The 24442-nt window shown below is 38.4% G+C and overlaps 1 protein-coding gene across 7 annotated transcripts in view; it reads left to right on the plus strand.

Moving 5' to 3' along the window:
* The window catches only part of LOC140521497 (ATP-dependent RNA helicase DDX19B), a 36721-nt gene extending 12704 nt beyond the window's left edge, over positions 1-24017 (plus strand). For 3 of the 7 annotated variants that reach the window (XM_072636571.1, XM_072636569.1, XM_072636568.1), the window contains exons 2-12: positions 8357-8405; positions 9641-9694; positions 11712-11847; positions 12188-12280; positions 14371-14473; positions 15128-15242; positions 17050-17227; positions 21135-21372; positions 21776-21938; positions 22654-22845; positions 23234-24017. In XM_072636571.1, the coding sequence (XP_072492672.1) occupies positions 8357-8405; positions 9641-9694; positions 11712-11847; positions 12188-12280; positions 14371-14473; positions 15128-15242; positions 17050-17227; positions 21135-21372; positions 21776-21938; positions 22654-22845; positions 23234-23295 (1383 nt within the window). In that variant the 3' untranslated portion in view covers positions 23296-24017. Of the gene's footprint in view, positions 1-38; positions 156-1121; positions 1167-8356; positions 8406-9640; positions 9695-11711; positions 11848-12187; positions 12281-14370; positions 14474-15127; positions 15243-17049; positions 17228-21134; positions 21373-21775; positions 21939-22653; positions 22846-23233 lie in introns of all 7 variants that reach the window. The other 4 variants (XM_072636570.1, XM_072636566.1, XM_072636567.1 and 1 more) reach the window with 4 other exon arrangements.
* Positions 24018-24442: the final 425 nt, after the last annotated feature.

Raw genomic sequence — 24442 nt, forward strand, 5'->3', positions numbered from 1 at the left:
CCATCTTTGGTCTGAGCACCTTCCTTTCCCTAAGACAGGTACACAAAGAGAAATGGGGAAAGCCCCGGCGCGGTCCTGGGCTGCGTTTGAGGGCAGAAGCAGCTTCATTTCGTTTATGTGTACCCAGTTATATGCATGTGTGTTATGTGTACCCGGTACGTGGCAGGATCCTTGATAAATACTTGTTGATGGATTTCATCTCCTTAATGGGCAGTGTAGCTTTTGCTCTGTTCCCCCTTATAAACTAAAACTCTCCTTTTCTCCCTTTTTTTTTGGCTAATGTCTCTCATTGGTCATAAGTGGAGAACTGGTAGATAGCCCTGATTTGGGACCAACTCTCATGTTTTGATTTGAAAAGTATTTTTCAAAGTCCCTGAAAAATATCTGTCATTGGAGTGTGCTAATTATTGAAATTCTACCAGTAGAAGTTCATTGCTTTGGGTTTTGTGCTCTGGTAACATACCAGTACCCTTGGGACGGATAACAGGTAACCATCATCTGTTATTTAACATTATAATATTAAGTGGTTTATAAAATAGTTTTGACTTTGCAGGCTTTAATGGAAAGGAAAGAGATATAAAGTGGGAGCAGTGCTGATTGAGAACAATGCTGCTTGGGTGGGCAGGCATCCTCATCTTTATCGACCTTGTAGGACAAAGGAGAAATGGTTTAGTTTTCAACCTTTCAGTTTTGACTGAGGCCAGCAGTTAGTTTAAATTTTCTGCCTTTCCTTTAGGGGGAAAGTTTCACAGAACGAATGCTATGAAGGTTCCTCTAACAATTGTTTAAAAAGCAGGAATCTGTCTTTCTGATCTCTGAATTTTAGGATTTCTTAAGTGCTGGGATAAAGGCCAGTTGAAAGCTTGTAGTTGTGATAACAGTGCTTTGATAAATTTCATGTTCTTTCAGTTTGCTGGTTAATTTCCAGAGGTAGAAAATGTTGCCACAGAAATCTGTAACATTTAGTTCTGTTGCTTTGGTCGAAGTAAATAGTAGGAGGGTAATTTAGGAGCAACTGTGTCTTCTTAAGTTTTGGAATTTGGTATCACTAGAGTGATGGAAAATAGAGTTGGAAAAGAAAGGGTTTAGTGCAAGGTAAAGCAGGCTTTTTTGCTTTACAGGTCTGTGAGAGCATGTCTGACATGTTCAAAATTCCACAGAATCAGGTGAGCATTCAGTACTTTTGGGTTGTGCTGGGACCTTTATAGGATGCCAGAAAAATTTAATTAATTTTATTGTTACTATATTTTTATCTGAAGATTATATTCTAATTGTTATGATTTGGTGCCAGTCAATTTGTTTTGTAGGAAGGTTGATACATTAAATAATAATATATCTTCTATTGAAAAGGTCTTAAAGTTCTGTACCCAACATTGTTAGCAATAAATATTTGCAAAGCATTAGACATTGAAAGAAATATAATTTGAGTAATTTATGATAAGCAAGATATATTATTTTTTGGATAGGCATTCCAACATTGTCATTAAAATTGTTATTGTAAGTATTAAAATAACCATCCTCAAACTTCTGTAGCAAAGAGTAGTAGATTGATACAAGTAGTTTAGAAAGGCAGCCTCTTAAACTTATTTGTATAATAATTTACCAAGATAGCCGGCATCCACCCGTATCCTTTACCAGCAAGTTTATTTTTTTCCTTCTCGTCTTTCCACCATGACTTCCCTTGTAGATTTTATTCTCACAGATGCCAAAACAAACAGATAACTGGAAATGCTATTGTCGACTGTCTTTTTCTTCAGTAGGGTTAGAAGGTCTTCTCCATGTCCTACTGAGTAACAAGTGATATTATTTTCTTGCCCTTCCCCTCCTTCAACCCTAATCTTGTATACTATTGAAAATATCTACCAGCTCTTAAAAATGTGTTAATTAGGCTTGGCCTGGATTCAGAGGGTAATTTTTAAATATTATTTGATCATGCTGACTTTTTAAAGTACTTACTTTGCAGTGTAATGGTGCTGTTAGAGTCTTTTTAATTCTTCAGAATACCTCTCCTTTTTGTTTTTGATTGATTGCTCATTTGACAGCTTTTCTTGTCTAGAGGGGAAAAGTATCTTCTTGAATTCACAGAAACCTGACTCCCTCCAGAAGACGTGGCATTCCAGGCTACCTTCTACAACACCAGGTGCACTTTCTCAAATTTACCTGGACACACTGGCCCTTAAGATGAGTAGACACATTCTTTACTTCTCATTGCCTCTTCAGACTCTCTGAGATTCACTCTATGCATCTGTATCTTCCTATCTAAATTCTTGTTGCAATCTTGGTTAGCTTCCAGGTCATTCTCCCCTCTTTGTCAAGGAATTCAGTGACTGACTCACAGTTGTCTTCTCCCACTCAGCCACTGCCCACAAACCTAAGAACTTCAATATATTTTTTAATGTTCCCTTAAACATCTTGATCTTCCAGTTCCTTAGTACCTACTTGTTCACGGTACCTTAGCCAAACATAGGGTTGGATGGTCATACCTTTGATCTTGTCATCCATAACTGTACAACCCAACTCAATATTTTGTTTTACATTTTTTTCCCTTCTTCTGCCTCTAAGAAGCCTTACCTTTTTCAGGCTCAACTTAGGTGACATTCTTAGAGGAGGCTTTCTTGATCCTTCTGGATGTTAAAATCCTCAAACTATCTGTAGTATTTACATGATCTGTTTCCATATTATAGGCTGCAGTAGAAGGGAAGCTCCTTGAGGCCTGTATTTACATCTCTGGTATCTCTTACAGGGCCGTTAACCCAGCCCTTCCCGCTTCTTCTGTCCTCTTACTTCTCTTCAGACAGTGGCCCAGGCCTTCTTGCTGTTTGTGGAACAAGACAGTTTCTTGTATCTTCTCTCCCTGTCCTTCAATCCTAGAATGCTTTCCCTTCTCCTCTGCAGTTAGCTTCCTTCAAGCTTCAACTTCAACCCTTCTTCGACAAGGAAGTCTTTCACAACCCCTCTTGATTCTCATGCCTTCTATCTTTTAATTATTTCCTTTTTTCCTGTATACGGTTTTGCACATATTTGTCTGCTTGTTGTCTCATCTATTAGGTTATGAGTTAAGGTCAGGGATTCTCTTTTGCCTCTTTTTGTATCCCCAGTGTTTAGCACAGTGACTGGTACATGACACTTAACAAATATCTATTAAGTTAAAACAACATAATTGGACACAATTGGTGCTTAATGATAGTTTGTTGAATGAATAAAATAAATAGAGTTTGCCTAACAGGCCAGGTTCTGTCTCCAACTTTCATCTTCTTTAGTTTCCATTCCTTGTTAACTACTTTTATCCTTTATTTCCCAGTTTAAAGACCATTGTCTTTGGAAGAAAAACATCAGCAAAATAGAAATGGGGTTGTTCAGTATTTTCCCTGTCATCCATTGTCTTTGTCTCCTGAGCAGCCATCTTCTCTCTTTTCTGATGCTCCTACTGCCCTTATATACTTCGTTTAAAAGTATAAAAACAAGAAATGTTTTGCGTTGTCCTTTGCATGTATTGTGAGCCTCATTTCATTCTGAAGATTAAAGAGCCTGATGCTCTTTTTATAGGACTGTTCCATTCTGTGTTGTATTCATCTTCAGTTTTTCTAACTTTGCTTCTGTCTTTTGTGCTTTTAAAAATTTGAAAACTGAGTTGGTTAATGAATATTAGGCCATTGGACTGTCCCTGTCCTTTGTGGAGCCCTTTCTCGTACTTTCCATTGTCTTTGTTGAACTAGGTTGGAGACAAAACATGTTTGCCTTAAACTACCTAAAGGAAATGTCATCTCCTTGACAGCAGAGGCTATTAACTTTTTGTTTTTGTATCCCCAGTCCCTAGCACAGTACAGTGCTTTGCACATAGTAGGGACTTAGCAAATGCTTTTTGAATTGTAATATTTGATTTGGCCAGTTGCTTCATAAGAATGAAAAGATAGTATATCTGGTTTGTGTTGTAGCTGAAGGACTGCTTCCTAAAAGGATACAGTATTTATAAGCATGGTACTATTACAGAAGAGTTTGAGTCTTCTATATGCCTGAAGTAAGTAGTTTCCTTAGTTCCTCAGGATTACTGTAACATAGAAGATGACAATGAATAGTAGTAAGTGTATTTTGGCAGAAGAAGAGTCAGAAGTCTTTGATAGACATGGGGGAGCCTGGTGAACTTCTGGAGCAAGCTCTTGATTGCTTTTGATGTTAACAATGTTTAATAAAGTGCTGAGAGCCTTTCACATAAGGTTAGTATTTCATCTTCTACCTCCTGCATAGTTTGCTGGCCTGGAGTTAGGAAGATCTGAGTTCAAATTTGGCTTCAAACACTAGTTATGTGACCTCTGGTAAGTCACGTAACCTCCGCTTGTATCAGTCTCCTCATTTGTCAAAAGGGGATGATAATATTACCTATGTCTCAAAAGTTCTTGTGAGGATCAAATTAAATAACATTTATAAAAGTGTTTGTCTGGTCAGTGTTGCATAAATGTTAGCTATTATAATTATAATTAAAATCAGACATAGTACCGATAAGTGGTGTTACCTGCCAGCTGCATTTTTACTTCTAGTTTGCATGATGCCTCAGTATATCGAGTAGTCATACTGCTTCCTGGAAGTTTGGGATTTAGAGTGCCCACCATGTTGGTTGGGTGGCAGTTGAGGCTGTACTTGGCCATTCAGCAGTACCACAGATGGAGCATATTTCTCAACATACTCGGTTTATATAAATGGTGTTTTCTAGACTTGACATTCTTTGACCACCTTTCCGGCTATAGGCTTTGATAAGGTCATGTGCAGTTGATGCCTCCACTTCATTTACTCTCCTTGTAATTTTCTGCAGTCTGGCTTCTGACCTCATTATTCAACTGAAACTACTCTCTCCAAAGACTAATGACATCTTAATTGCCAAATCCAATGGCCTCTTCTCAGTCTTCATCCATCTGAATCTCTCTGCGACCTTTGACATTGAGAGGCACCCTCTTCTTGATAACTCTTCTCTTTAGGTTTTTGTGTCACTATCCTTTCGTGTCTCTTCTCCAGACTGCTTTTTCTCATTTTTCTTTCTTTTTTTTCAATAGAAGCAGAACTTTGGCAAAGTACAGCACTCATTTCAAGTTAACAAGCATCCATTATGTGCCTAGTGCTGTGCTAGGCACTGGGGATACAAAGAAAGGCAAACAAAACAACAGCCTTGGCTCTCAACATGCAAACAGTTCTGTACGTACAAGATAGATACACGCAGACATGAATACACACATCCAGAGGATGGAGGCAGGGCCAGGATAGCAAAGAAGCAGAAACAGTGGTAGTCTGGTTCCTCCATTAAGTTCCTACTGTGTGCCAGGCACTGTGCTAAGAACCCTGGAAAGTAGTATGGTTAATATCCCTGTTTTACAGATGAAGAAACAGACAAAAATCAGTCATATGACTTGCCCAGGGTCACCATGTCTTAGAACATATTTGAACTCAGGTCTTCCTGACTCTCTTCTCAATTCTCGTCCCTGGTCATACTTTCTAACCGTAGGTGGTCCCCAGGAACATATCTTGTCCTCTTTTTTCCTCTCTTTCTTTATTATTTCACTTAGCCATCTCCCTAGCTCCCATGGATTCTGTTTTCTTCTTTATGTTGATGTTTGTCAGATAGATTTGTCCAGTCCTAACCTCTTCCTAGGCAGTTAGGTGGTATAGTAGATAGAGTGCCAGCCTGAAGTTCATATCTAACCTCAGACCCTTACTAGCTATGTGACCCTTGGCAAGTCACTGAACCCTGTTTGCTTGAATTCTTCATCTGTAAAATGATCTGAAGAAGGAAATGGCAAACTGCTCCAGTACTGTTGCCAAGAAAACCCCAAATGGGATCATGAAGAGTAGACATAGCTGAAATGATTTAACAACAACCACCTCTCTCCTGATGTCTAAACCCATGTTTCTAATTGCCTATTGGCCATCTCAAACTTTAAGGTGTCTTGTAGGCACCTTAAACTCAATGTGTCTAAAACTGAACTTGTCATCTGTTCCTCAATCCCTCTCCTTTTCCTGACTTTTCCTATTATTGTCAAGGACACCACCATCTTCCCAGTCACTCAGGCTTATGGTTTAGGTGTCATCTTCAACTCCTCACTCTCTTCCTTCTTATTTCCAATCAGTTGCTAAGTCTTGTTGATTTTTCCTTTGAGACATCTCTAATTAGTATACCCTCTTTTCTGTTCTCTGACATTACCACCACCCTGGTGCAGACTGTCATCACCTCACACTTGGATTGTTGCAATAGCCTGCTGGTTGGTCTCCCTACTTCAGGTCTTTCCCCATCCCAGTCCATCCCCGCAATGGTTAAAGTGATCTTCATAAAGCTCAGGTCTGACCGTGTCATGCCCTCATTCAGTATACTCCAACATCTCCCCTTTAGTTCTAAGATTAAATATAAAATCCTCTGTTTTGCTTTTAAAGTTCTTTATAACCCAGGCCCTTCTACTTTTCCAGTCATTGTGTACCTTGCTTCCTTGTACATATTCTGCAACTGAGAACATTACTGGCCTTCTTGCCATTTCTTGCACAGTATACTCCATGTCCTGGTTTAGTCTCTTTTCATTTCCCTGTCTCTGGAATTCTCTCTCCTCATTTCTACTATTAAAATCTCGCCCTATGCAGTCAGTCTTTTTGTTTGTGATCTTAGCTCCGTTTTACCTTGTACATATCCCATTTGTACAGTTGTTTGCATGTTGTTTCCCCCGTTAGACTGTGGGCTCCTTGAGGGCAGGGACTGGTTTTTGCCCTTCTTTGTTTGCCCACTGCTTAGCACAGTTCCCATCACATAGTAAAACTTAAGGAATCCTTGTGGACTTGACTCCCACCTCATTGTCCTAGGCTGTCTCCAATCTTCTTGATCTATATCTGGCCACTGGACCCACTGGCTCTGGAGGGGAGAGTGAGACTGGTAACTTTGCACAGCCCTCTCTCAGTTAAAACCAATTTGCTTGCAAGTCAGGGCATCACCTCCCTGATGTCATGGTCCTCTGAGAATGAAGGACAAACAACAAGCACCTCATCGTCATTCTTGGTTGCCTCTGCCCCTCTGATGGGAGAGCTGCCCAGAGCCTCCCAGGCTGGCCATTTGGTCACTTCATTTTTTGTATTTATGTGCCCAGCATGTAGCTTAGTGCCTGACACAGCATGAGTGCTTAGTGATGTTTATTGACTGACTCGACTTTGTCAGTCTGCCATCCAGCATTGCTGGTGGCATTAGCTACTTTTTGTTGTAATATCAGAGAAATGACAATTATTAAGCACCTGCTGTGTGTGGGTACTGTATTGGGCACTGGAGATACAAAAGTGACAGTCTCTTCCCTCAGGGAGGTTGTATTCTACTGGGAAGGTAAAATGTGCCCATAGATCATTAAATAGAGTATATATTCAAAGCAGTTTTGGAGATGAGGAGAGACCAACAACTGAGAGAGTCAGGAGAAACCCCTTGTAGGAGCTGGCCTGTGGCCCTTAAGTCATATTTAAAAGAGGTGGAATAGGGAAGATTGTGTCCAGGGAAGAGCAGGTGGGCCATTTTGGCAAGATTGTATCTCTGAGAGCTTCACAGTGCTCACCCTAGAAAAATAGCCTGAAGCCAGGCTGTGGGGAGCTTTACATGCCAAACCGAGGAGACTAGAGCTAGCAGGGAGTCACTGAAACCTTTTACAGGAGAGTAACATAGTTAGACCTGTGCTTTAAAAATACTAATTTGGCAGCAATTTGTGGCGTGGATTAGACAAGAGAGAGATTGGCTGAAGGAGACCAGTTCGACAACAGAGAGAGATGATGAGGGTCTGAATCAGGATGCTTAGACCATCTGAGGGCTTGTATTAAGAGATAGATGTGGAGAGAGAGAATGGACAAAACTTGGATGTGAGGGGTGACTGAGGATGAGGGAGTCAAGATTCCCAGGTTGTGAACCTGGGACACTGGAATGCACTCAACACACACCAGGAAATTAGGATGAAAGCTAGTTGTATATATTTGGGAGTTAGCTCATTAGAGATGATATTTCAGTCTGTGGAGTGGCTATGATGAGATCAAGAGGGAAACTCTTCAAATGAAGGAAGGGAATAGTGCTTCATGTCCTAACTGAAGTCCTCTCATTGTCAGAGAAATGTTTTGAATTATAGTCCTGTTGAGGGAGCATTAGTTGAAAAAAGTTTTGAGTTTGGACTGTTAAAAATCATTTTTCATCCCACTATTAAGGTAAGTAAAATTTACTCTAACCTTCTTTCCTCCAACTTTTAAGCAAATCAGTGACCTTGATATATTTGGGGTTCGGTTGTTTTAGCCTCTCTCAGAGCTAAAAATATTTGGGTAGATAGATAATGGTCCTGAAACGTTTTCCTTTTATTTTTCCACGTAGTTGAGCAACTTACATCTGAAGGAAGAGAGAGTCAAACCAGATACCAATGGTGAGTAGCTAGGAATTATTAACTGAGCTAAAAATGAAATGTAGTTTCCTTCAAGGTGGTTTTGTCTGAACTTACAGCAATCATATAGAAACGTAGTTTGTGTTAAGTGTAGAAGATGATAAATGTCAGTGTCAGGTTTAACCCCATCTTCACCCCAAGTCAGATTTTTATAAGGAAACCTTGATATATTTATGTAGGCACTCACTTGGCCTTTGATCACTGAATGTAATGCCAGTGTGGTGGGTTTTTTATTTGTAATATTTCTTTTTAATAAGGAGGAATAGAACAATCCATGTGTAAACAACCAAAGAAAATGCTCGTTTTGATTATTTTGATATCAAGTTTCTCAAGCAGGAAGTTGGGGGGAAATCTTTGTAGCAAGTTCCTCTGATAAAGGTGTGCTGTCTAAGATAGCTAAGGAGCTAAGTCAGATTTATAGGCATTTAGAGCCATTCCTCAATTCACAAATGGTCAAAGGATGTGAATAGGCAGTTTTTGGAGAAAGAAATCCAAATTCTCAGTAACCATATGAAAGAATGCACCAAATCACTGGTAATTGGAGACCTGCAAATCAGAACTCTTCTGAAGCACCACCTTATGTCCATTAGATCGCAGAGTTAACAAAAGAGGAAAATGACTGATGTTAAAGGGGCAGTGACAAAAACAGATATGTTAATATACTGTTGGTGGAGCTATGAATTGGTTTAGCCATTTTGAAAACAATTTGAAACTGTGACAAAAAGGTTGTTATTAACCGAATATATCTGTTGACCTACCAGTAGCACTACTAGGTTTGTACCCCCAAAAAGAGCAAAGAAAGAAAAGAACTCATATACAAATATATAGCAACTCCTTTTGTAGTGGCAAAGAATTAGAAATTTGGGGAATGCTCATCAATTGGAGAATGGCTATGCGAGCTGTGCTGCGTGAATGTGATAGAATACTGTTGTGTTGATAAATCTTTAGGTCTTTGGTAGGGACATTTTACAGAGACTTTAAATATGTAAAAATACAAAACTTATTTAAGGGTGTTTTGTTAATTTAGGAACCTACAAACATGTATAGGATTGTGTTTGATATAAAGAACAGTAACAACCAGGAAAAATGGGGGGTGGGAGGGAGGTAATAATGGAGACTAGGCTTTCACATCTCTAGTGTGTCACAAGATTTGAATTGTCTTAACTCTTGGATGTAGGATATGCTTTTGACTAACAGTCTTTTGTCTAACTTTTCAGGTACTATTGTCAAATCTAATGAAAATGTAGAAAAGACAGATGAAGAGGAAAAAGGTAACTATAGTTTTAAAGCAGAGAAGGAATGAAAAGTTTCTATGAATTAAGTTCTTAAATTTAAAATAAAGAATTGGACTTATTTATAAGGCTTCATTTTAACAAGTAACAATATGAATCACAGGACAAATAAAGAAGCCCTAGATTTATATGTTAAAGAAATTGTACTAATGATCTGTATCTAAAGTAAGTTGATATGATCTTTAGCATGAAATATTTATTGAATCTCTGACCTTGCTCTGCCAAGCCTCAGCCTTGGATTATTCTCCCATTCCACTGCCTTTGTGTTACTGAATGAGGCTGGAGCAAATCATGAAACTGTGCTGACTGGGCCATTACAGATCTATGCTACGTAATCTCAACTGGGCCGTTATTGCAACAGGGAAGTCCTTTCATATCTCCCTAATTGATTAATTATTTCACTCACCACAGCGAATTTTCTAAACGTTCTGCTCTTAAACTTCCCATAGCTCCCATTTTCTCTACCCTCTAGGCTGAGAATCTCGCCTCATATGTCACTGAATAAATGAGGCCATTCATTGAGAGCTGCCTCTTGTCTTGCCCGCATCTCACATCACTTTTGCTTTCTGTTACAATCTCCTCCTTCACTTCTTTCTCACATGAAGAGGTGGCTCTTCTTGCCAAGAAAAACACCTGCACCTGCTTAGGAGATCCCATTCCTTCCTGCCTTGTCTAGAAGATTGCCTTTTCCATCACCCTCACCCTTTCACTCATCCTCAATGGTTCCCTGTCTACTGGCTGTTTCTCTGCTACCTATAAGCATACCCTTGCCTCCTCTATCTTCTGAGAAACCCCCCTTATCTATCATCTCTGCTAGCTATTGTCCTATATCTCTTCTTTCTTTTGTAGCTAAACTTTTTGAGAAGGCCAAGTTCAGTTGATGCCTCCACTTTCTTTCCTTTCACTCTCTTCCTATTTATCAAAGACATCCCCGTCCTTCTAGCTGCTCAGGGTCACAACCTAAATGTCATCCTTAATAGTTGCCAAGTGCTGTTGATTTTTGCTTTGTGATTACACTCTGTTTCTTCTCTGACACTGCCGCCACCCTGGTGCAAACCCTCACCACCTCACCCCTGGGCTGCTGCACTAGCCTAATAGCTGATTTCCTTGCCTCAGGTCTCTCCCCACTCCAGTTCATCCTCCACTCAGCTGTCAAATTGATCTTCCTGAAGCATGTGTCCCACACACACACCCCTTCAATTCAATAAACTCCAGTAGCTTCTTATTGCTTCCATGACGGACTGTAAAATTCTTTTGTTTGTTTTTTAAAGCTTTTCATAACCCAACTCCTAACTACCTCTCCAGTCTTCTTATACCCTGCACTCCTCACCATGTATTCTGCATTCCTGTGACATTGGCCTCCTTGTCATTTTTCTCAAAAGACATCCCATGTCTTGATTTGGTGCATGTTTCCTGATTTCTTTTAATGTTTAATGAGTGCCTTTCCTCTGTTGATTCTCTTTAATTTATCCTGGGAGGGGGAGGTGCAGTATGTGTGTGGGGCTTTGGTGTTTATACCTAATTTGTTTACATGATTTTTCCCCCATTAGACTTGTTGAGCCCTTGAGAGTAGGCATTGTCTTTTGCCTTTTTTTTTATTTTCCCAGCACTTACTTGACTGACTGGTGGGACACTAGACAATTTTTTTTTCAAGTGAAGTTATAAGTATCAAAGAAAAATTTGGCCTGTGTGACAAGGTGTGGATAGACAAGACATCATTGCATCAATATAAATTTTCTTTTTCCTTGTAAGTTTTCCAGTCTGGTAGTTTGAGGTTTGTGGGGAAGGCAAAGGAAAGAGTAGAGAAAATGGGCAGAGGTGGTAGGGGAGAAAGGGAGGGTAGAAGAGGAAGGGTGTTGATAAGGAAGAGCATGAGGGAGAAATAGGAACAAGTGTTGTGGCTATTGTAACATTTCACCACCACATGAACTGAATTTATTTTGGTTTTCATGAATCACTTTTCATCATTATTATAAAGCTGTTTTCTTTACCATAGAGGATAGAGCTGCCCAGTCATTGCTAAATAAGCTGATCAGAAACAATCTTGTTGATAATACCAATCAAGTAGAGGTCCTCCAACGGGATCCAAATTCCCCTCTCTATTCAGTGAAGTCTTTTGAAGAGCTTCGGCTGTAAGTATGTTGTCTTTCTAATTATTATTAGTCTGTCATGGCCATAACTCCACCTTCCACCACAAATATGGGCACTTCATTCAATCTTCAGCCTTCCATATAATCTAGTGAAGATTTAAGAGCCAATAGCTAGATGTATTCTCTCATCACAGCAAAATGTTTTCCTAATCTCTGGGAAATTATGATAGATTAGCAGGTATACTTGTTTTTTTTGAAATAGTAAAGTTTTTAATTAAGTGTAGGTGCTTTAGATCATGTTGCATGTTCTTACTGCTGAGCATCAGTGTGACTTTTAGTATTGACAATACTAGTAAAATGTGTATTATTATCATTCTTACAGGAAACCTCAGCTTCTACAAGGAGTCTATGCGATGGGTTTCAACCGACCGTCTAAAATACAAGAAAATGCATTACCTATGATGCTTGCTGAACCGTATGTATCCTATTGCAGTTTAGCCCTTTTATAATGTCCTTTTTGTAACTCATTTCATTAGTGTTAACTTTTCCAAAGAACTGAGATGATTGTTTTAGAAAGTGTGATTTCTACCGGATGACTTAGAATGAATATAATTCTGAAGAGTATCTAAAATATCACTAATTGGCATTTTAACTGGCAAAATTCAATACACACAATCATTTAAGTTTTAAGTGTCCCTTTTTGCTTCTTTAGAAATAGCTATTCTGCTCCTGTTTTAACTTGGAATATTCATCTTCCATTCATACCAAAATACTGAGACCTTTATGAGAAACTTGATGTGAAAAGTTTTTCCCACTTTCCTATTTCCTTTCTAATCTTGTTTGTGCAAAACTTTTTTAATTTCATGTAACAAAAATCATTAATTTTACCTCTTGTAATCCTCTTATTTGGCTTTAGTCTCTTCCCTTATCCATAGATTTGACAAGTAAATTTTTCCATGCCTCTTAATTTGCAATGCTGTCACCCTTTATGGCTAAATCATGAAGTCTATTTTGACTTTATTTTAATATATGGTATGAGAGATATTGGTCTATCCCTAGTTTCTGCTAGACTGCTTCCAAGTTTTCCCAGCAGTTTTTGTCATATGGTGAGTTCTTGCACCAATAGCTAGAATCTTTGAGTTTATCAAAAACTAGCTGACTGTGGTCATTTACTTGTATATATTATGTGTCTAATCTGCTCACCCACTACTATGTTTCTTCACCAGTACCAGATTTTTGATGTGGTTGTTTCTTTGTTTTATAGTATAGAAGCTTCAAGGCAGCCTTCCTTCACTTTTTTTTCCCATTGATTCCCTTAATGTTCTTGACCTTTTGTTCTTTCAGATGAATTTTGTTATTATTTTTTCTAGCTCTGTAAAATAATTCTTTGTAATTTGATTGGCATGGCACTGAATAAGAAAGTTACTCATTCAGTAAGTTAATTTAGTAGTATTGTCATTTTTAGCCTTGACCTACTCATGAGCAATCAATATTTCTCTAAGTTTTTCAGTGTCTCTTTATTTATGTGAAAAATACTTTGTAATTGTGTTCCTGTTGTCCCTACATTTGTTTTGGTAGGTAGACTCCTAAATATTTTATACAGTTTACAATTATTTTAAATGGACATTCTCTTTCTATCTCCTACTAGGCTTTGTTGGGGATATATAAAAATGATGATAATTTCTATAGGGTTATTTTACGTCCTGCAACTTTGCTAAAGTTGCTAATTATTTCAACTAGTTTTTTAGTTGATTCTTTAGGGTTCTCTAAATATCATCGCATTTGCAAAGAGTAATAGTTTGTTTCTTTATTGCCTGTTCTTATTCCTTCTATTTCTTCTTGTTTTACTTCTATAGCTAGCATTTCTAGTACAGTGTTGAATAATAATGATAATGATAGACATCCTTGTTTTACTCCTGATCTTATTGGAAAGACTTCTAGTTTATCCCTCTTATAGATAATGCTTGGTCTTGATTTTAGAGAGATACTACTTATCATTTTAAGAAAAGCTCCATTTATTCCTGTGCTTTTTAGTTAGGAATGGCTGTTGTATTTTGTCAAAAGCCTTTTCTGTATCTGTTGATGTAATCATATGATTTTGATATGGTTAATTATGCTTATAATTTTCACAATATTGAACCAGCCCTGCATTCCTGGTATAAATCCAGTCTGTACATAGTATATGATCTTTGTGATGTATTTCTGTAATCTTCTTGTTGGTATTTTATTTATAAATTTTGCATATATGACTAATATGGAATTTTTGCATGACTTCATGTGTATAATTGATATCATATTGCTTGCTTTTCAATAGGTGGGGGAGGGACTAGAGGGAAGGAGAATTTGGAACTCAATTTTTTAAAAAATAAGGTTTTTACATTTTACATTCATTGGGGAAATTGGTCTATATTTTTCTTTCTGTTTTTCTGCTCTCTTGTTTAGGTGTCCAAACTATATTGTGTCATAGAAGACATTTGATAGGACTCCTTCTTTGCCTATTTTTTCCTAATAAGTTTTTTTTTTTAATTTAAGCTCCTTACTAATTCCTGCCCTGTCTTGACCTAGCCCGCAGAATCTGATTGCCCAGTCTCAGTCTGGTACTGGAAAAACAGCTGCATTTGTCCTGGCTATGCTCAGCCAAGTGGAACCTTTGAACAAATACCCTCAGGTAAGGGTTTGGTGCATAAGTGTTCCTGACTAGCATGAATTTGGAAAAATGTTTTCTTATGATGGATAAAGGACTGGTGTCTCAGTTCCTTTAAGTATTCCAGGGCCCCCTAAGAAGTGGATTATATTTTACTAGTGGTATCTTGAAGATCTTCCTAGTCAGTTGCTAAGCTGTTATACATTCCCTTCTCTACTACTATCCCTTAGGGAGAACAGCTATTAGTGGTATCTCCCTAACATTCCCCAATAAGCCTTTGGGACAATGCAAAATAATTCTTCTCTAGGGTTAAGGTAGATAGTTAAGGAAATGAACATCTAAAATGATGCCTCAGATTCAACTCAGGCAAGAGTTCTTTTGATCTTTCTTTGATCCCTACCTTAAATAGAACAGATACTAAAATAGCCGAAGATGAGCCATTCTATGAGTTGAGGCTCCCATGCAGATATACTTTAAGGCTTCTAGTAGCCAGAAGAAATGCAAATGGTGTGTATTGTAATTTACAATCTGAGAAAAATTCCCTCCTAATGCTGTTTAGACTAGGAAAAGATAAGATCATTAAGTAACCTTACCCCCATTAAAACAAAATATCCAAATGTTTCCTTGACATCCTCTGTTGCTAATTGCATGTCTTATTTTGTATTATTTTCTTTTCAGTGTTTGTGTCTGTCACCGACATATGAGCTGGCACTTCAGACGGGAAAGGTGATTGAACAGATGGGCAAATTTTATCCAGAACTTAAACTTGCTTATGCTGTTCGAGGCAATAAATGTGAGTATACGAGGAGGATGATACAATATTTAAGCTTAAAAAAATTCTATTGGGATATGTGTAATGTTAGACTTTTTAAATGCTTTGGTTAGTTTTGCCAAACTGTTTTCTTTTCTTTTTTAAAATTTTTTAAGGGCTGGTTTATTTGGGAGGGGGAAGGGCAAGGAAAATATACGTAGTGTAAAAATAAGAGATAATTAAAAATTTATTTAATATAAAGAACTATAAGAAAAGTGTAGAGCTTTTCCTTCTATGCTATAAATAAAGCTTGAAGAACCATTAAAAGGCAATAAATGTCAGTGATGCCTTAAATTAGTTAGCTGTTAGTAATGTACATTTTAAGTTAACTTTGCACTTGAGATGAGAAGAATAAAACAAAATAAAACCTCAGATCTCAAACTGTTCTACAAAGGATAATTATTAGAACTTTTTAGTACTGGTTCTAATAGAGAGATTTCATTAGTGGAACTGATGCATTAGCAAAGCATACAAAAATAAACAAAAATGTGATCCCAAGTCCTTGTTATTGGGGAAAGGACTCACTGGTTGACAAAAACTGTCAAAAGAATTGAACCTGTAGTCTGCAGAAATTAAGTTTAGACCAGTCTACCAAATCAAGTTCCAAGTATATACATGACTTAGATACAAAGTCCTGTCATAAGCATATTAGAAGTCACAGAATCAGAACAAATGTGCTCTGAGTGGGAGTAATGAGGAGGCATATCTGGGAAGGCCGCACCATTTTATTTTTTTTGTTAGGGCAGATGAAACTGAGGTTGAAAAAGATGAGTGATGATAGAGGCATGTGAGCGGGGTTGGACTGAAAAGAGATCCATGTCAGCTTTTTGCTTTTAAGACAAGGGGACATTTAATTTTTTTTCTTTTCTGTAGTTTTTTTTTCTTTTTGTGTTCTTTTCCTCAAACAATGTTGTGCTGGGGTTAGTCTGGTATGTGTGTGTTGGTCGCAGAAAATTTGAGAAATACTTTTTTCATATTTTGGTCTATATGAGTTCTTGGTCTCCTATAAGTTGCCTTCATCATCCAAGGCCATTATGAACTTTTTGGTCAAAGAAATCTGAAGCTCTAACTCAGATAATCTCAGATTCTGTCTCCCTTATTTTTCACTGAAGTTTTAAAAATACTTTTATTTTTAAATTTTAAATTTCATCAACTTGACAAACATCAACAAACATAAACATTTCCATTTACAGAGAAGCTTGTACATCAGACTGTAAATCTCTGTTACAACCTGCTTATTCCTGGACTAGGCTAGAGACAATGACAATGAAAAGGATAGTTAAAGCATGGGACGTTTTAGAGAGAGAACTGATAAGACTGGGTGACTGATTATAGAGGCAGTATGGCCGAAGAAAGACAGAGTGCAAACTTGCATTCAGGATAATCATGGTTACAGTTGATAAGCCACTTAGGTTTGATGAGCTCCAGTTCCTCAGCTATAAATGGGATGTTACCAAAGTACTTCCCTCCACAGGTGCTTATGAGAAGCAATTGAGATAAGATATATGTAAAGGGAATTTACATCATTAAAGAGCCATATACATACTTGCTCCTGTTGTTGTCCTCACTGTTAGTATAAAACAAAGGAAAACTTACATGAACTTTTTCTCTACCTCCTTGCTTGTTTGGTCTTTAATTTCATTTAATCCAGTGTTTGTGAGCACTTAAGTGCTGTAAGTGATAATCTGTCCTTCCATTTAAGATAGTTTTGTTCAAGTATGATGGTTTTTTTTTAAATTATCATCTGATGATGGAAACTCTGATGGACGATTTATTGTTGATTCAACAGTAGAAAGAGGTCAGAAGATCAGTGAGCAGATTGTCATTGGTACCCCTGGCACTGTTCTGGATTGGTGCTCCAAGCTGAAGTTCATCGACCCCAAAAAGATCAAGGTGTTTGTCCTGGATGAAGCTGACGTGATGATAGCTACTCAAGGCCATCAGGATCAGAGCATTCGCATCCAGAGGTATGAGGTGCTGTTGGGAATAGGGGGAAGAAATCTTAGAGGAAACTAGCTCAGAAATGTAAGAATACAGATCATTTTTTTTTTGATTGCTTCTGTAATTCCAAAGCCCTCCTTTATCATCCTTGTGCACAGGTGCCATTGTTGTTGCTTAATCATTTTAAGTCATGCCTGACTCTTTTGGGACCCCATTTGGGATTTTCTTGGCAGAAATATTGGGAGTGGTTTGCCATTTCTTTCTCCAGTTAATTTTACAATTGAGGAAACTGAGGCAAACAGGGCTAAGTGACTTGCTGCTGAGGAGGAAAAGAAGGGCCCAGATTCTAACTCAAATGAACTGGTACACATGTAAGAATGAGCTGCTATCATATTTTTTTTATGAGGCAGTTAAGGCTAAGTGACTTGTCCTGGGTCACACAGCTAGTAAGTGTCTGAGCCTAGATTTGAACTCAGGTCTTCCTGACTCCAGGCCCAGTGCTCTATCCACTGCACCATTTAGCTGACCTTAATTCATTCACTGAGAGGATGTTAAATCAGTAGATTGATTAACCAAGGGTGGCAGAGTGTATATTTTTATAAATAGATGTAACTTCTTTTGTTGGGAATAATTTAATTATGATGCAGTCTTAAACCATGAGGAATGATGCAGTGACTTCTCCATAATTTTTAGGTATTCCTCAGGAGAGATGTAAAGAACTGGCACATTAATTAATCATCCCAGGTCTTTTGAATGAATAACCAAAATAGTTATCTGGAATGGTCTAGTTCACTAGATTAAAAGAAGCAAATTTTTATTTTTTTGTGTAGTATTTCAGTAACTACTGCCTAGCAATTTTGTATTTTGCTCCTGGTATATTTTGGTGAATCTAGTAATCTATATGATAAGTTAATTTGAAGAATGCTAGAAAAACTATGTAGGATGTTCAATATCACCAGTATTATTCAATATTGTATTAGAAATGCTAACAATCGCAATAAGGGAAGAAAAATAAATCAGAGGAATCAGAATTGGCAGTGAAATAATAAAATAATCTCTTTTTGCAGACAAGATGATAATATACTTGGAAAATCTAGAGATTCAACTGAAAAGCTAATTGAAACAATTTTAGCAAAGTAGCAGGATATGAAATAAACCCACAGAAACCATCAGTATTTCTGCATATCACCAACAAAACCCTGCAAGAAGAGATAGTAAGAGATAAACAACATAAAATACCTGGGAGTATGCCTGCTAAAACAAACCTAGGAACTATACGAACAATAATTATAAAACACTTTTTATACAAATAGATTTAAATAATTTGAGAAATATTAGTTGTTCATGGGTGGACAGAGCCAAGATAATAAAAATGACAATTATACCTACACTAATCTACCTATTCAGTGCTGTCCCAATTAAATTACCAATAAATAATTTTATGAGCTAGTAAAAATAACAAAATTCATTTGAAAGGACAAAAGGTTAAGCATATCAAATAAACTAATGAAAAAATGTGAAGGAAGGAGGCTTAGCAGTACCAGATCTTAAACTATATTATAAGGCAGAAATTATCAAAGCTGTCTGGTATTGGCTAAGAAATAGAAAGGTAGATCAGTGGAACCAGAGTATACAAAGCAGTAAATGATTATAGGAACCTTGTGTCTGACAAATGTAAAGATTTAAACTTGTAGGATGAGAATTCACTATTTGGTAAAAAAAAAAAAAAAGTTGGGAAAACTGGAAAACAGTTTGAGAGAAATTAATTATAGACCAGTATTTTATACCATTTACTAAGATAAGGTCAGAATGGATACATGACTTAGAGATTAAGGGAGATATATCATAAGAAAAACTAGAAGAACATGGAACATATTGCCTATCAAACTTATGGATAGGAAAAGAATTTATGAATGAATGAGAGAGAGCATTGTGAGGTGTAAAATGAATAATTTTGATTACATTAAATTAAAAAAGGGTTTGTACAAAGAAAATCATTGTAGCCAAGATTAGAGGGAAAGTAGGAAATTGGGGAAAAAAATTTGTAGACAGTTTTTTGGATAAAGGTCTCATATTTCAAATACAGAGAGAGCTTTGTCAAATTTATAAGAAGATGAGTTATTTCCCAGTTGATAAATGGTCAAAGGATATGAACAGACAGTTGCTCTAACTCATTATTGATTAGAGAAATGCAAATTAAAACAGTTTTGAGATAGCATCTCATAATTATGAGATTGGTAAAATGATCAAAGGGAAAATGACAGATATTGGGGATGTGGAAAAACTGGGACACTAAAACATTGTTGGTAAAGTTGTGAACTGATCTAACTATTTTGGAGAGCACTGTGGAATTACGTGTATACCCTTTGACCCAGCAATGCCACTATTAGGTCTGTTTCCCAAGGTGATCAGGGAAAAAGGAAAAGAATATGTCAGCCAGACTGAAAGGGCTGCTAATCTTGGATGACCAGAGTTGAACAGAGCAGGCTACAGATAAGAGAGGTAGGAATCGCACAAAAGGCTGCTTTCAGAGTGAGGGAAGTGGCTTGTAAGTAAGGAGGGGCCCCACTGCAGTGTGAGGAGACCAGTGGCTATGAAGTGAGCAGCAACAATGAGACAAGTCTGAGATTCGCAGCAGGTCATGGTTCAGGACGGAACATGGGTGCTTTTCTGAACTTGTCTCAGCTCACAGAATACCTGGTGCTGGCAACAAGAACACAACGATTATGTGAAATTTTGCCATAAGGTGAGATCATCCAGAGGGTGAGTGCAAAGGATTGCTGTTGCGCCAAGCTCAGGGCATGGCCTGCTTGCTGGGCCTTACTTAGCTCTGGAAATCAAGGTGTCTCCTAACATCTTGACATATATTTGATATAGCTGTCTTTGTGGTGACAAAGAACTGGAAATTGAGGGGGATGACCTCAGCTGGAGAATCGCTAAACAAGTTATGGTGTACGATTGTAATGGAAAACTGTTGTGCTCTAAGAAATGACAAGCAGGATGGCTTTAGGAAAATAGGGAAAGATGTGCATGAATTAATGAAGAGTGAAATGAGCAGACCCAAGGGAACTTTGTACACAGTAACAGCAATATAGAAGAGTAACTGAATGACTAAGGAATCAACTACAAAGGAACTGTGATGAAAAATGCTATCCAACTTGAGCGAAAGAACTGAAAAATAGACACACACACACACATACACACACACGATGGCCTTCTGTAGCGTGAGGGGGAGGGAGATAGCTTGGAACTTAAAATGTAACCAAAAAAATACTTTAAAAAAAAACCAAGATAGATGAGTATCATATATATGGGAAAAAATTAAAGGAAAGAAGGAATTCTAAGTAGATGTGAAAAAACAAAAATACTGTCTTTCCTAATTTGTTAGCTGTTAGTTCATTTGGTTCTGCCTCTTAACAGTTTAGGGATTTGGAGCAAATGTTTACCTTTTGGTTTGTATGTTGATTTGATTGTTCTGCTGACAGTGATTTACTTTAAGTTTAAAAAAAATTAGGAGATTGAGTAGATTAATCCCCTATCACACCATCCAACTTCCTGACTATAGGAGGGTAGATTTATGCTGGACAGGACCTTAGAGATCAGCCAGTCTGTCACCCTCCCACCATTATTTTATAATGTGCTGTCATTGAGAATTTACTTTGGTAAGTTTATTTAAAAGAGCCTTATTTTTTTATTGGTGCATCTAAATAGGACTTAAATATTCATGTTATATAATGCCATGTGAAACTTAAATTAGCCTTTTGTTTTTCTTTTGACTTATTCAGGGAGAGACTTAGGGAATCCTGATTCTCTTCCATGTGTTGCACTGCCATGGCTATAAACATTTCATAGTACCCTGTGAGGGCAGTGCATTCTGTATTCCTTCAATTCAAGACTTTAGTTAATGCTGAGTAACATGGGCTTACCTTGTAGGATGCTCCCTAAGGCTTGTCAGATGCTGCTTTTCTCTGCTACCTTTGAAGATTCTGTGTGGAAATTTGCACGGAAAGTTGTCCCAGACCCAAACATCATAAAACTAAAACGAGAGGAAGAGACGTTGGACACCATTAAACAGTATTATGTGATGTGCAATAACCGGGATGAGAAGTTTCAAGCCCTTTGTAATCTTTATGGGGCCATCACTATTGCTCAAGCCATGATCTTCTGTCATGTGAGTATCATCCAGCTCTAAGACCAAGTAGATAAAATTCAACTTGTGTGTTGTCAGCTTGGCCATTGCCTTTTCAGTCAGAAATTCATTTACTAAAGAGAAAAGGGTTTCTGATTATCATAGTAAGAGGAGAAATTCTCTGGAGCCTCAGTTTGTCATTATTGTAAGGGAAAACTAAACTCATGTGTGGTTTCTCTTTTTTGCAGTTGTGGAAAAGAAGCTCCAAAGTATAGCTTCTTCCAAATTATCTTTGAAACACTCACAGGCATTTTAATAATTTTAACTCTTAGTTGTCTTCAGAATTAGAGCCTTCATTTATGTCAGTGACACAAAGCCATTTTTTGCAGGTGTCTTAATTTTTTTTGCCAGGTGTTTCCATTTTAAAAAATTCTTTTCACTCCAGACCCGCAAAACAGCTGGTTGGCTGGCAGCTGAACTATCCAAAGAAGGTCACCAAGTGGCTCTCCTGAGTGGTGAGATGATGGTGGAACAGAGAGCTGCTGTGATTGAGCGTTTCCGAGAGGGCAAGGAGAAAGTGTTGGTGACTACCAATGTGTGTGCTCGAGGTGAGGAGAGACTGCCCCACGTAGCAGCCTAGGGGCTTAGGAAAGAACAGGAGGGAGACTGTTGCCCTTTGTAGCAAGGGCAGTTTGGGTTCTCCCAGAGCCTCAATGAGCAGGTCCCTCAGCTTTTGCAGAAACAGTCTTCTGGAGACTGAATTGCCCTCCATGGCAATGCTGAGCATGTGTGTGGTCATTCCCCCCCAAGCTCCAAACATGACATCTGAGCCTTCAGGTGGTTTCCATGGTGGTTTGTCTGGGGTCAGCAGCTAGAAGTTCCTGTGGGAAATTTCTGCTCTTGATGTTGTGGAGATCTCCTGATCTTAAGCTGTAGGAAAAGAGAACTTCCTCAGCTCCTGATCCAGGGTTCTGGCTCCCAGGTTTTCCTCCTTGCCTCTTATCTTGTTACTGGCTTGCTTAAATAGCTCCAGTATTGACTGTGGCAAACTGATAGCATGAGGCAGTTGGAGATGGAACTCCCACTTCTCTAGACCATCCTCCAGGTGGGTTTGGGAGAAATCTTGGAGTCCTTCAAACCAGAGAATCTTTTTGGGTGGATCTGATCCTTTTGGTAATGTCCCTTCAGGTTGTACTGTTTTATTCCCCTAGGGCCTTCATCTTGTTTTGTGGGTCCTAGCTGCTGGTGCTAGACTCTCCCAGATAAGACTGTGGGTGTCATGTGCTTTCTTGTCTGCTTTTGCTGTCTGTTCCTGTCTCGTAGGAATTGATGTTGAACAGGTGTCTGTGGTTATCAACTTTGACCTGCCAGTGGACAAGGATGGGAATCCAGACAATGAGACATACCTTCATCGAATTGGTCGCACAGGGCGCTTTGGCAAGCGAGGCCTGGCTGTGAACATGGTGGACAGCAAGCACAGCATGAACATTCTCAACAGAATCCAAGAACATTTCAGTGAGTGTCCCAGAGCATCTGCCCTGTGTGGCCCATGGGCTGCTAAGTGGGCAAGCTCTTGGAGCTCTTGGGCAAAGGCCTGGGTCTCTCATCTGCCAATGCCCCTCCTTGTTGTTACAGAAGTAGGGATGGGAGGAACGGGCAGGGTCCACTCTTTTGTCCTGGGGCCAAAGCCCTCACATGAGAATGTCTGGGTTGTCATGTGGTGCTAGGTGCTGTGTTCAATTAAGGTAAGGTTTCATCAGTCAGATGAGGAAGGAGGATCTTTGTTAGTCATCACATATTTCTTTTAGGTAAAGCTGAGGTTGGTAGGTTGTCCTCACGTTGCACCAAATAGTCTTTCCAAGGTGGCCATATTTTGATTGTCTGTGTTTTAATTTCTTTGCAGATAAGAAGATAGAGAGATTGGATACTGATGATCTGGATGAGATAGAGAAAATAGCCAACTGAAAGCCTTGGCTAGAGTTGACCTACACCCTCTGGATGTGCGTCTCCAGCTCCATTTGGACTGTTTGTTTTTAAATTGGCACAATTCTCAGCCAGTCACCAAAAAAGACTAAGGCGGGAATACATAGAAATTACCTACCTCATTTCAAATTACGTTTGGACTTAACAAAAAAACAAAATTGTGCAAATAACGGAGGGTGGGTAGAAAGAGAAAAAATGTTTACATGAGTTCTTAAGATTAGGCATGAATACACAGAAATTACCTTTTTGGCAAATTTCTTTCTTATTTAAAGTTTATGTGTACCAATCTTAAATGTAAACTTAAGGACTTGTCAAAGCTTTCGTTAGTCTCTGACTCTTGGTCCTCTTGTGGTAGCATATAGATGTCTCTTCTTTTGTCTGGGGTAGGCATATATTAGTGTATGTACCTGTCTGCATCTATCTGCAAAATCAACATTGTAGAAGTGAGGAGGAAACTGAGTAGTAGGGGCTATATAGTGCCAGGCACCAGGGCAGAGCCACGCTTCACTGTTGGATTGGGTGGGATAAGATGTGTCTTATGAGTTAGATTCCCCAGGTTAGGATGATGGAGGAAATCTGGCATACCTTTACTCTTGCTTTTTCCAACCAGGCAAAGCAATAAGGAATTGGCTGAAGATTTTCAAGTACTTAAACCTGGAGTCTTTCTTGCATTTAGGTTTCTTTCCCAGGGTCCTATCTTAACCTCTCTCAGGATGCAGTTAAGGGACTGACTGGTGTACTGACATGAGCCGGTACAATGCTGGTACAGCATGGTAGGTGTCATTCTACTTCATGTGGCTGCTTTGCTGGGGCCTGGTAGACAGTATCTTACTAGTATCCCCAAAATGCCCAACATCCTTTAGCAATAACAAATTAAAAGTCTTGGATCCATTCCTCTTCAACAGAACCAGACACTGAGTAGCTTCTAGGCTGGAAAAGACAGAAGTATTTGAATGTGATTGGAAGAGAGACCATGGACACCATGGCCAGCAGGGGCCACAGAGTGTCATTTTGGCATTGCTGTTCAGATCCAAAAGGTAAGGCTTAGGAGGAATCACCCCCAATATAAGATATCCTTTCCAAATATTCTAACCTGGTGTCTGAGGTGGTTGGTATGCAAATGCATGCA

Source organism: Notamacropus eugenii, chromosome 1 (genome assembly GCF_028372415.1).
Source record: "Notamacropus eugenii isolate mMacEug1 chromosome 1, mMacEug1.pri_v2, whole genome shotgun sequence".
Classification (NCBI taxonomy): Eukaryota; Metazoa; Chordata; class Mammalia; order Diprotodontia; family Macropodidae; genus Notamacropus; species Notamacropus eugenii.